General features: G+C 39.2%; 1 protein-coding gene across 1 annotated transcript in view; it reads right to left on the minus strand.

Annotated features, from left to right (window-relative positions):
• The window catches only part of ELOVL2 (ELOVL fatty acid elongase 2), a 32,243-nt gene extending 20,747 nt beyond the window's left edge, over positions 1 to 11,496 (minus strand). The window contains exons 1-4 of the mRNA XM_021717367.1: positions 11,441 to 11,496; positions 7,221 to 7,275; positions 6,841 to 6,904; positions 2,036 to 2,223 (exon numbers count right to left, since the gene is read on the minus strand). Coding sequence (XP_021573042.1) covers positions 2,036 to 2,223; positions 6,841 to 6,904; positions 7,221 to 7,275; positions 11,441 to 11,496 — 363 coding nt within the window. The remainder of the gene's footprint in view (positions 1 to 2,035; positions 2,224 to 6,840; positions 6,905 to 7,220; positions 7,276 to 11,440) is intronic.
• Positions 11,497 to 12,248: the final 752 nt, after the last annotated feature.

The raw sequence follows: 12,248 nt of genomic DNA on the forward strand, positions 1-12,248 counted from the left end.
CTGGATGGAACTAGAGTCTATAATACTGAGTGACCTCTCACAGAAACAAAGATCCGATTACCACATGGTCTCACTCATATAATGGACCTTGAACATCCAATGTAATACTATAAGAAAAACGACTGACGGTACTGGGAAACTATGGGGGGGTAGGGAGATGGGATTAACAGTAGCAAATATCTGTCTGGGGATGGGGAAGCACCTCTTATCAACAGGGTGCCTGAATAAAATGTAATTGTACACCTAACCCTTAACTGTACCCCACAAAACCATAATAAAAAATATTGATTATGAAAAAAAAAAAGAGACAATTTACCTGGTTGTTCAAATACTAAACTGTTGTTCTGGCTCCTGTTGATAGTGACTAAAATTCAGCTAGCACTTTACAATTTACAAAGCATTTTCACATTTACAGACTCCTTCTGTGTACTAATCTGTGAGCTCTCCAAGTGCAGAAGCCATGTCTTATTCATCTTGTACCTTCAGGGTTTCATATTCACGGCACCCCAGTAGAAGCTCACTAAATTCTGGCTGCAAGGGTATCTGCATAATGAACATTTGTGTACCACGTCTGAATTGTACTCCACATCTTTAAAATGAATTTAAAAAATTCTGGCTGAACAGAGCCCATTAATTCTTACAACTCACTCAAGAGTTATATAGGATAAATATTGTATCCCCACTTTACAGGTAAGTTATGCCTAAGGTTCAGAAAACCTAAGTAACTCTTCTAAAATTACACGGAAAGTGACAGAACCCCAAACTTGTGTGTTTTGACTCTACTAAACCAAGTTCCATCCAAACAGGTGTTACAGTTGCTGATGTAGTTAGACATGCAGGCTGGCCCTTCTGATACGGCTGGTACTTCTGTAAACAATACAAGGAAGAATACTTTTCCCTTTGCTATATAGAGAAACTAACCCCATAAACTGCTATCTTGCAAGCTCATTCAGTGAGCTAAAATTCACACAGTAATAAACCTAAAATAAAGATGGTCCTTTCAGAGTCAAGTAAATGTGGTATAATTTTAGAGTTGTCAGCATGGCGTTCCTGACCCCAAATTCCATCTCCTGTACTATGATGCCTAAAGTTCCATTATTAGAGCTTCATTTCAGTCACTTAAGGCAATGGTTATTAACCATTATTAGAATGGTGCATACTAGAATAACACAGGGCATAAACTCTGTATGAAAGAACCTGTATTTCAAGACAAGGATATATTTTCTTGAATTCAAGTTCACCAGGAAGGCAACTATATTTGTGTCATTATCAGCCATTTATAAGTTGTATGAATGATAATATCCTAACTTTTTCCCAAAAAAGATTTTAAGTTTTTGTTTCCCTTCTCTTTCCCCCACCCCTCTCTTTTGTTGCTAGAACATGTTTATTCAACACTTTTAGATTTCCCCTTGTATTACAGTAAAATAACTTTTGGTTGTGTAGGCTGGACAATCATCACTTGTTCCTTTCTCTTGTAAAATCACTTGGGTGTAAGAAATGGGAGCAAGGGATGTGACAAGGAACACTACAGCTGAGCTAGAACATCAGTCCTGAGAAATAGCCACACCTCTGTCAGAATGTTCCCAAGATGTGGGGAGTATTAAGAGAATAGATATATTGGCATGTCAGTCAAAATAACTACATTTGCTGTTTAAGTTAGTTTTTAAAAATATAGTTTCTCAATCACTGTCTATTCTTAGACAAATTTTGTATCTTTTCTAAGCATCATAATCTATAAAATCTCATAATCTATAAAATGAGATAACATGATATTTAAAGGCCCATTCTGAGCTAAACTGTGATTCTAAATTACAATTACACTAAAGACTAAAGAAACAGCCCTAAATTGGGATAAGAAAAATTCAAGTTAAAAACAAGGACTTCCAGAAGAATAATATCAAATGCTGGAGCAAGTTCATAAGGTCTTAAACAACAGTACTGACAGCAATCTTGGATAGTTCTGGTAGGGTAAATGTGATTGCTCCTACACATTGCTCAGTGACTGAACTTCCCCCTTAGCCACATAAACACTTACCTCTGCCAGCATATATGTCGAGAGAAGTGTGATTCCAAGGTTATACAAGGTGAGGACACCCCTGAGAGAAAGAGCAGGTCTGTTCTTCATATATTTGTTACCCAGCCAAATTGAAAGCAGATATATGACAGTAAGAAAAAAGGTAGGAAGGTAAGAGTCCAACATGAACCACCCTCTGACTCGAGAATCTGAAAAGAAACACATACAGTGAGAATCCTGAAGAATGATGCATCTGTTCCGTTGTCAATATTGTTACATACACTGTATTTGTACATACCACATGCAACAGGGAATAATATGATACAGCATTAAGGAAGCTGGCTTTGGGTTAGCATTCAGGAGAAGAAGCAGACAGTGGGGCTGAATAATTAAGGACGGTTTCATGGAGCCAACAGGCCTTATGCTGAACACTGAATGGCAGGAAAAAGAAATAAAGGTGGGAAGTAACCACTCTTGAATGCCAACTTAGGAACAGTTACTGTGTTTATTTACTCTAACTCAGTTGATATGAAGTACTATTATGCCATTTTATGGATGGAAATAAACAGCTCAGTAAGCTTTAGTAACTTGCAAAGGGCCATACAAAAGTCAGCAACAGAGTCAGGATTTGGATTGGTCACATCTGCTCCTAGCCCATTATGCCTTGCTGCTGTCCTCCTGTGGAGAAGATCTGTACAGTCAGAGGAAAGAAGGCATATTGATATTGCATCCTAACTCCTTAAACCTACTGCCCAGAATTTACCTAGAATCACTGTGCAATAAACCAGGAATGGGTTTAGCATTCAAAGGACTCAATGAAAGCAATAGGATTGCAAGCATGGGAAGCTGAAGAGCGCAAAGGTAAAGCCTTGGAGCTGAAGATTCAGAATTGAGAGCAGAAAATAAAACCAAAGGTCTTGTTCTAGCCATGAGACTAGAATTATAAACAGCAGGGAGGCAAGAACCTGAATACACCAAGGGCCCCTCACATTAGAAAATGAAGACATAAAAGCGCCTAATTAAAATTTACATAATAGATTTAGACTATTATTAGTAACACCTGAAAATAATTGCAGCCACAAAGTGAGTTTTGTTCTCTATTCTGTTCTGCTTGTTTGTTTAAATAAAGAAAATAATTTGGTCCAGAATTATAAAAATTGCATGCTGTTTTTGATCTCTACAAATATAGTTGTAAAGAGCTGGCCTCACCAATAGGCAATGTCTTTTTCTTGATAATTTGGCTTTCCCAGTCTCAGTCTCTCTTCCTGGCATACCCAACCCTGCCTACACCCAGTCTCTTGTTTAAAACCTACCCTACAGACAGTTGCCACTTCTACAGGGACAAGGCCTTCTTGAGTTCCTACTGTTCCCTCACTTATTCTGTAAACATCTCCCATTGGTGACAGAGGAGGAAGGTAAGCAAACTTTTCTTAGCATTCCGGTGATTAACAGACACTACCTTTCAGACAACTGACTCGCACTCCCCTGTCATACACATCTGGGCTGGGTACCACTTCCCAGTGTTAGTCTCCAATCTTAGTCCTACTCATCTTTAATGCCCAGATAAAGGTTCTGCCTTCTGAAAGAAGACATTTCCCACTATCCTTGTTAGAGTAGCAAGATAATTATCGTCAATTTATAACTTACATGTTATTATGGCTACAATACTGTTATCATAACTAAAAGCTGGGCACTTCTTCTGTTCCAGCCACTGTTCTAAAGCCTTTTACAGGCATTATTTTGTTCTCAAAGCAATCTTATTATATAGGTGATACCCCCAGTTTACATTTAAGAAAAATTGAGCCACAAAGGGCTAAAAACAGTTAAATTATTTGCTCTAAACTGCTCCCCTACCTCTTGCCATGGTGGTGTGGGTTGGTTAACTGTGTCCCCCAGAAAAATATGTTTAAGTCCTAACTCCTGGTATCTGTGAATGTGATATTATTTGGAAAGAGGGTCTTTGCAGGTATATTCTAGCTAAGATGAAGACGTGTTGGATTAGGGTGGGCCCTAACCCACTGCCTGGTGTCCTTATAAGGAGAGATTTGGATACAAAGACACAAAGAGGAGAATGCTGTATGATGATAGATGTTGGAGCAATACATCTACAAGCTAAGGAACAGCAAGGGTTGCCAGCAACCACCAGAAACTAGGAGTTGTGAAAGAGATTCTGCCCTAGAACCTCAGAGGGCATGAGGTTCTTCTGACACACTGATTTCAGACTGCTAGCCTCCAGAACTTGGAGGGAATAAATTTGTTGTTTTAAGCCTCCTGACTTGTGGTACTTTGTTATGGCAGCCCTAGGAAACAAACACACATGGTTTAGTACTTAATTGCTTTCCAGTAGTTTCAGATGTACTAATTTTACCTCCCCAGTTACAGTATATGCTCCAGGAAGAAGACAGTCACTAGGTCTTGTATCTCTACTCTGTCTCACTCATACCCACTTAGTGCTGAGTTAAGAGAAAACATTCATGAAATCTGTGTCAATTGGCACACTGAATCAAGAACATACTGCAAAACTAATACAGCTCCTGAAGTTTTTTGTTTCCTTTTGTCATGATTCTAGAAATGTTTGCTACAGTTAAGGACAATCATAATTGTTCCAATCAAAATATGAGAATGAATACTTGTGATAACATTTCTTATCTTTGGGACTTGAGAAGTGTTAGCTCTGCATCTGTGTCAGAACAATATGCCAGGACAATATTCCTTGATGGTACTAATATGGTATTGGCAAAATCAGAAAAGACTGAGGGATGCCTAAAATTACTAGGATGTGCCAGTCAACTTAAACGTGCATCACTCTTAGGAAAGGAAAATAATTATTGATAGCTTAAATGTTAGACACCCTGTCACTGTGGAGATCATCTGATTCAGCAGTCAACTGTCAATTTTACAGTCCCCTTGCTACAAAGAAACTTCCATAAAAATAACCAACACTGAGTAAAAAACTGCAATCCTATCCTCAATTGATCCCATACTTGCATAATTCCAGATCATGCTGATCTTACTGATGGCAAAGTTCAGTGTGAACTTGGCTCAGACAAACTGCTGTTTAACTCTCTAACGGAAGTGTCAAAAAGAAAGCCACAGTCACCAAGAAATCATAGTTCCTCCCATTCCCTGCACACCTACGTGAGAAGGCCATACCCTCTGCACCGAGCTGCTCTCCTTCCCACTCACTAGAACTGGAAGGAAGAGAACATACTAAAGAGAGGGTTAGAAGATAAAAACATTCTGTCCTGCCTACCCCATAGGATCATCAGGAGAATAAAATGGAAAAAACAAAAAACTATGTGAAAGTATGTTTTAAGGCTATATGCAGAGTATCATTCTAATAAAATTATATAAACAGCCATTCTACTTAGAAGAGTTTATGGAGCATATACAGAAATTGGAGAATGGTCTAAATACTTTCTAAGTGATTGTTTAAAGATTTTGAGAAACCTCTTCATTTCCCTCCCTCATTTCCGCCTACTGCTGAGAAAATGCCTTATAGAGACTAAGGACTTTCCACAGTTTTGTGAACCAGTAAAGTTCAAGAGAACAACAGTTTGTCTAGAATTCATTCTTTTATTTGCAAAATATATAGTACCTAATATTTTCCCACAACTGTAACATGTTCTGGACATAAATGGTGAGTAACACAGTCATGGTTCCTGTCCTCATGGGAGAAATAGCTATTAATAACAATATAGTACATGAAGGAAATAAACAAGGGTTGAAGTAGAAAATAATGAAAAACCTTCTTATCTGGATGGGATATGTTCCAAGACTATCTTTAGGCCTAGTAAGATAGTGACCACAAAAACTAACAATAAGATATAACAATATACTATAATAAAAGTTATGTGAATGTGGTCTCTCTTTCTCTCAAAGTATCTTGTACTATTTTCAAATCATGGTTGACCATGGGTAACTGAAACTATGCAAGTGAAAATGTGGATAAGGGGGACTACTGTACTTTCAAGGGAGAAAGCCTTTCTGAAAAAGGTAACATTTAATTTAAACTGATCCTTGAGGTATGAGGAGCTGACAAAATTGTGGGGAGGGTAGGAGAGAGTAGGGAGGAATTCTTGAGTGGCTGAATCAAAGCAAATAAGGAAGACAGACATGACTGAGCTGGAGAGATAGCTAGGCTATATAACACAGGCATGCAGTCCATGATAAGAAGGTAAGTTTTGACAACAAAGTCAGTGGGAAGACTAATGATTTTAAGCGAGAGCACCAAACAATATGATTTAGGTTTTTAGAATATTATTCCAGCTGACACTTAATAAATGATTGGAAGAGGGCAAGAGTAGAGAGGAGAGACCAGCTGGGAAGACACTGCAGTAGAGTAAGTAACAGGTGACAAAGGAATGATAGAAAGACTTCTGAGTTTATCCTAAGGGCCCTGGGCAGAGATAGTGCACATGCCTTCAAAGGGAATGCACCGAGGCACGTAAGGGAGAAATAAGGTATATGATGTGCATGGGAGGAAGGTGTAAGGTGAATGGGCAGTGGAGAGAGGACAGGAAAGCAGCATATTTCAGAGGGGAAGCTACAACCTGGCTTTGTATTCAGAGAGACAAGGGAGGAAAGTATTGCGTTTCCTTCTGTTCCTGCTTCCTGTGCCCAGAACTTCTTTAATCTACCCAGGAGAGATTGAGCAGAAGGAGACACAGGGGCCTTCATTCTGGGAGAAGCATAACAAAGTTGAAGGAAGTTTCTAAATGTTACATACTGTCCTATTTTCAAGTTGACAGAAATACCATTAATTCTTTTCTATAGTCAAATGGTATTCTTCCTTCCACATCAAGTTCTCAAGTAGCTTTACTCACCTCGAGGCCCAAATGTATTGTCCAAAAAAGCATTGATTTCATCATCAAAGGCCTTTAGATGCTCCTGAAAAGAGAAAGAAAAAAATGATTTGAGTGTGTGTGTGTGTGTGTGTGTGTGTGTGTGTGTGTGTGTGTGTTTAAACTCTACAAACAAGCCACTACCAACAACAAGCAGCTGACAGAATCTCCAAGGGTCCCATTTTCAAAGATTTTTGCCTGCAAAGACTTAAGAAAAGTGGGTCAGTAAATGCAGCCTCTTCACCCTTCACAAGTTTCTAAAGACTTGGAAGGAACAATTCTTCTTTCGTTTCCTTAGAAATCCTGGGAAACAGGTTTGGTGCATTTAAACATTGATGATTATTGACCTTAATTCCATTTACCTCTAAAATGCTTATAGGTAAAGCTGTCCCATTCCACTGCGGCAATTTGCAGGAGCTGTGTAAAAGAAACAGGGAAAGTCTATTCCTGCAGAATGTAAATGTAAGTTTTAAGTGAAAATTCGGCTGAAGTATATTTGAGGACATGGAATCTAAAGCTTTACAGAAGACTTGTGGCTGGGCATGGTGGCTTACACTTGTAATCTCAGCACTTTGGGAGGTCGAGGCAAGAGGACTGCTTGAGCGCAGGAGTTCAAGACCAGCCTAGGCAACATAGTGAGACACTGGGGACAACAATAAGGGGGGAAACAGGAGGGAGATTAGGGTTCAGAAAATACATATCAATGTTCACTATCTGAGGAATGGGCCACCTGAGACCCAATCTCTACCACTGCATAATGTGTTCATGTAGCAGAGACATATGTGTACCCTCTGAATCTAAAATTTTTTTAAAATTTCAATAAAACAAAATAAAATTAGCCAGCCATGGTGGTGTACACCTGTAGTCCCAGCTACTTGAGAGACTGAGGTGAAAAGAGTGCCTGAATCCAGGAGGCTGAGGCTGTGGTAAGCCATGATCATGCCACTACATTCCAGCCTGGGTGACAGAATGAGACCCCCAACTAAAAAAAAAGGACTTGTTTTTCAAGAAAACAATGCTACAGCTATTTTAAAATCACTTTTATTTGTGTTTGTTTTCAAACTCCTTAATACATTAACATCTATTATATATTACAGTAAACAGCATCACTTGAGTATACCAGATGAATTATTCTCACTTTAACTGAACTCGGTCAGGGCAGAAATATCTCTTTTCAGAATCTCAAGGTCATTAAATAGGCTGCCACCAAGCTGATTTATTTCCTGATCATGCTGGTCTTTAGTCACACTGTTCAAAATACCTATTAAGGTGTTCTCTAGTCTTACTACAGAGGTTTAGAGCACCTCCTCAAGCAACAGGAAGCAAGGAGAGAGTACAAACAATACTTTCAGAAAAGGAATCTCTGATGAGGAATTAGGGCCAGTGTACGGGCCCCTGACTATGTGTGAGTTGTTCATGGCAGCCTCAGGAAATTTATATGAAGAATGCTTTAGATTCAACAATTACACCAAAAGCATCTCACTGTCAAAGAAAGTGTAAGTTCCAAAGAGGATAATTTACTGATGTCTAAAAAGAAGGCCTTCATGTTTAGTGACTGGCAAATATCACTTAGACCTAGTCCTTATTTGTGACTTTGACTCTGAAAGAAATTTCGAGGAAACTTGGTCTTTGGGAAATTTAGGAAGTTTGGGAAGGAGGCTGGGGATTAGAGATTATTTACTAGCACCTACTACTGCTGGCCAGTGTATTAAAGAACTTTATTTTCATTATTTCATAATATCTCTATAAAAAGCATTTGGGTTAAACCAAGCTTGAACGATTTTAAACAATATTTTCATCTTTGATTTTCCACATAGGGCATCCTCAGGTGACCTCCAGACTTAAGAAAGGTCAGTTACCTGAGATCTCAGTGTGACAGAATATGATCTGTGTTGCTGTCAGAATAGAGATCTGTCCAGAGCCCTCTCAGTTTTGAGCAAAGAATGTTAACCTCACCAATGTACTCGTCCTCATAACAAATGCCAGTGAAATATTTCTTCCATTGCTGAATCCATGAACAAATGTTTAAGCTTTTTCGGTTTGTTTGCTAAGGCTCAAAATTCATTTTCCAACATTTGTAGAGCTAAAAAAATCCTAGTTAAAGGTCACAAAGCTCTTATTATTTCTATATTGCAGAAATTTAGACACAGAAGAGCAAAGGCAAAAAATAAATAAAAGAAGGGATGACAAAAAGAGTAGAGAATGAAAGAGAAGAATAAGAAGGGGTATTTTGTTTTTCATTCATTCATTTATTGATTCATTAGCCAATTATTTGAAAATTACTATGTACTAGCACTATGTTAGGGGTTGAAACAGAAAGCCAAAGGAGATGTGGTCCTTATCTTCACTTAAGTTTGCAGTCCAGAAACAGTAATACACATAAATTACAGTACCGGTGTCCTAAATATTATGAGAGAGGTTTACAGAGATGTACTGTTAGACAGAGAAATTCACCTTATTTTATTATTATTTTTTGAGTAAGAGTTTCACTCTGTTGCCCAGGCTGGAGTGCAGTGGCACGCTCATGGGTACTACAGCCTTGACCTGCGGAGTTCAGGCGATCTTTCTGCCTCAGCCTTCCAAAAAGCTGGACCTACAGGTGTGTGCCATCCTGCCTAGCTAAATTTTTTATTTATTTTAGAAAAGAGATCTTACCAAGTTGCCCAGGCTGGTTTCGAACCCCTGGGCTCTGGCAGCCCTTTCGCCTCTCCTGACCAAAGTGCTGAGATTACAGGCATGAGCCACCGTGCCCAGCTGCACTTTAGGTATCTTAAAAAGATAAGGTTTCCAAGAAGAGATGCTGTTGTGACTGAGTTCTGAAAGCCTCTAGAATATTTTCTAGATAGGAAAGAAAAGAAAGAGCATTTTGGGAAGAAAGGTCAGCATGTAGGGATACATCAAGGCATGACTCACTTGGGAAATGTTTATGGCTAGGATCTTTAGTTACCTGTCAGACAGACAGAACTACAGAAATGCTGGGGAAATCAGAAACTTGATCAAAATTACCTCTTTGTTTCTGGGTTAGTTAATATAGTTACGTAAGGAAGTAATCTAAAGACAACGATGAGATGAATTAGCAGAAGAGCAAATCAAGATCACACAGGATTAGCAAAGCATAAATTGACTGAGGATAAGCGCCTAGCAAAGATGACAGAGTGGAGTATGGACAGGAAGGCCTAGCTGTGCACTGGGTTCTCCATGTGTAAATGTAACTCATGCTGGACAATGTCTCAAGACTAACACCTAACCTGGGAGCTGAGATAAACCAGCAACTCCATGCAGCACTTCATTCATTCAAACATACTTGAACAGCATTTGTGTACATAATATTTTGTTGGACGTATAAGGAAAAAAAGAGTGGTTGATTCAAAAATTTACTTTAAAAATTGGAAAAGTGAGACATATAAAGGCAAACAGCAAAAAACTGAGAGGAGGAAGAACACAGAATTGTCACAGTGACAGAAGAAGTGAGGACTTCAGATGGGTTTTTGGATTGTTAGAATTTGAATAGATGAGAAGAGGGGGAAACAATACCCTTATAGCCCTTAGACCTAACAAGAGAGATGCTATTTGGGGATCCATACTTTAGAGGGCTCCCCTTTCGGGTCATCCTTTGGCCACACCCCTCCAAAAAGGAAAAAAAAAAATCCTTTGAGCTGAGGGAACATGCCTATCTATGGTCACAACTTCTCTCCAGACTATGTGGCAGGTTTCCCAGGTCACAGAATTCTCTGTCAAATAACCTGGAGCACACTTCCAGAACAACTCCTTGCCCTACAAAAAAGTTCATGTTCCATGACTTGGAATTCCATGTGTGGCTGTGGACAGCAAACAGGAGAAATACTGGAAGCAAGGAGGGCCTTATTTAACTGTGTACCCCTAATTACTTACCATACTTGGTAGGAATGTAAAACGGTGCAACCACTTGACAAAAAGAGTTTGGTGGTTTGGTGAAAACATAAACATACACCTGCCATATGATCCAGCATGCCACTTCTAGATATTTATCCAAAAGAAGAGAAGGCATATTTCCATGCAAATAATTGAACACAAATATTTATAGTGCTTTATATGTAATAATTAAAAAATAGAAACTCCCAAATACACATCAACAGGTGATAAACTGTGGTAGAGTTGTACAATAAACAAATACTACACAGCAATATAAAGGAACTACTGATGTATACACAATGTTGATGAATCTCAAAATTATGCTGCATGAAAGAAGCCACAAAAAATCACATACTGTATGTTTCCATTCATATGAAATTCTAGAAAATATAACTTACTTATAGTGACAGAAAGTAGATCAGTGGTTGCCTGGGGACTGCAGGGGAGGAGACCAGAATATCCTTCAGAAATAAGGGCTAAGTAAGGACATTTCGTATATGCATAAGTGAGAGAATTTGCAGCCAGCAGAACTGCACTATATAGTATGCTAAAGATGCTCTTCATGCCAAAGGGAAATGATTCCATATGGAAAACAGAATTTACAGAAAAGAGTCAAGAGCACTAGAAATGGAGCTATGTAACCGAAGAGTCATAACTCAGCGCATCCTAGAGCAAACTAGCCTCCACCCACCTCAGCGCATCATTGTTACTGCCAGCACCCACCACCAGCTCTAATACCATGTTCATCCCTACCACTAGGAAGCAGTGTTGCCTGACACGTAGCGTTGTCATGAAATAGTTCTGCTACTGCCAGTAAAAAAGGAGGTAGTGGTGACCCATTTGAGGTAGATCTGTTACCAATTATGGGTTCTTACGCTCTCATGTAATAGGAATTGACATGAAGCCACAGTTTCCCAGGCAAGGCTTCACTGGAGACTTGTACAAGGGAGACAGTTCAGGAAGAAGAGATCTCCAGCAGGCTCCCAGGAGGGGCTTGCCAAAGCCTTTTATTAGAGGAGAAGGGGGTGTAACTTCAAAGAAAAGGTATGTTAGCAAGATTAGGGAGAGCTCTAACCATGCAAGTGTAGTGTAGACACATACTCCTTCATATGTCATACATACAAAAAATGATGGCTAAGCCTTACCTGGGGTGGAGATTTTCGTATTATGATGAAGCAAGGGTTACTACTGGACACTCTCTAGTCCTTATGCACATGTGGGAGAGCATCAGCAGGGGGTTATTGTCCAGAGCAAGATTTATTGGTCAAACATTGTTATCTTAACAGGTTTTTTTTCAAGGTGGTCTGTAAAACAGCTCCAGGTAGAGTGTGGGCTGACTTCCTACAGAAACCTGAGACAGTCATCTTGGCCTGGAATACGCAACTCCCAGTGCTGGTGGACTGGTTCATAACATACTCCTGCCTCTGCTACCATTTTCTGTGGGTATTTGGGAAAGAGAAGAGCCATGAAGGACACACTTCGTTTTTTTGTCACCATGA

Source organism: Carlito syrichta, unplaced genomic scaffold (assembly GCF_000164805.1).
Source record: "Carlito syrichta isolate Samal-C Ts95f unplaced genomic scaffold, Tarsius_syrichta-2.0.1 Scaffold309716, whole genome shotgun sequence".
Taxonomy (NCBI): domain Eukaryota; kingdom Metazoa; phylum Chordata; class Mammalia; order Primates; family Tarsiidae; genus Carlito; species Carlito syrichta.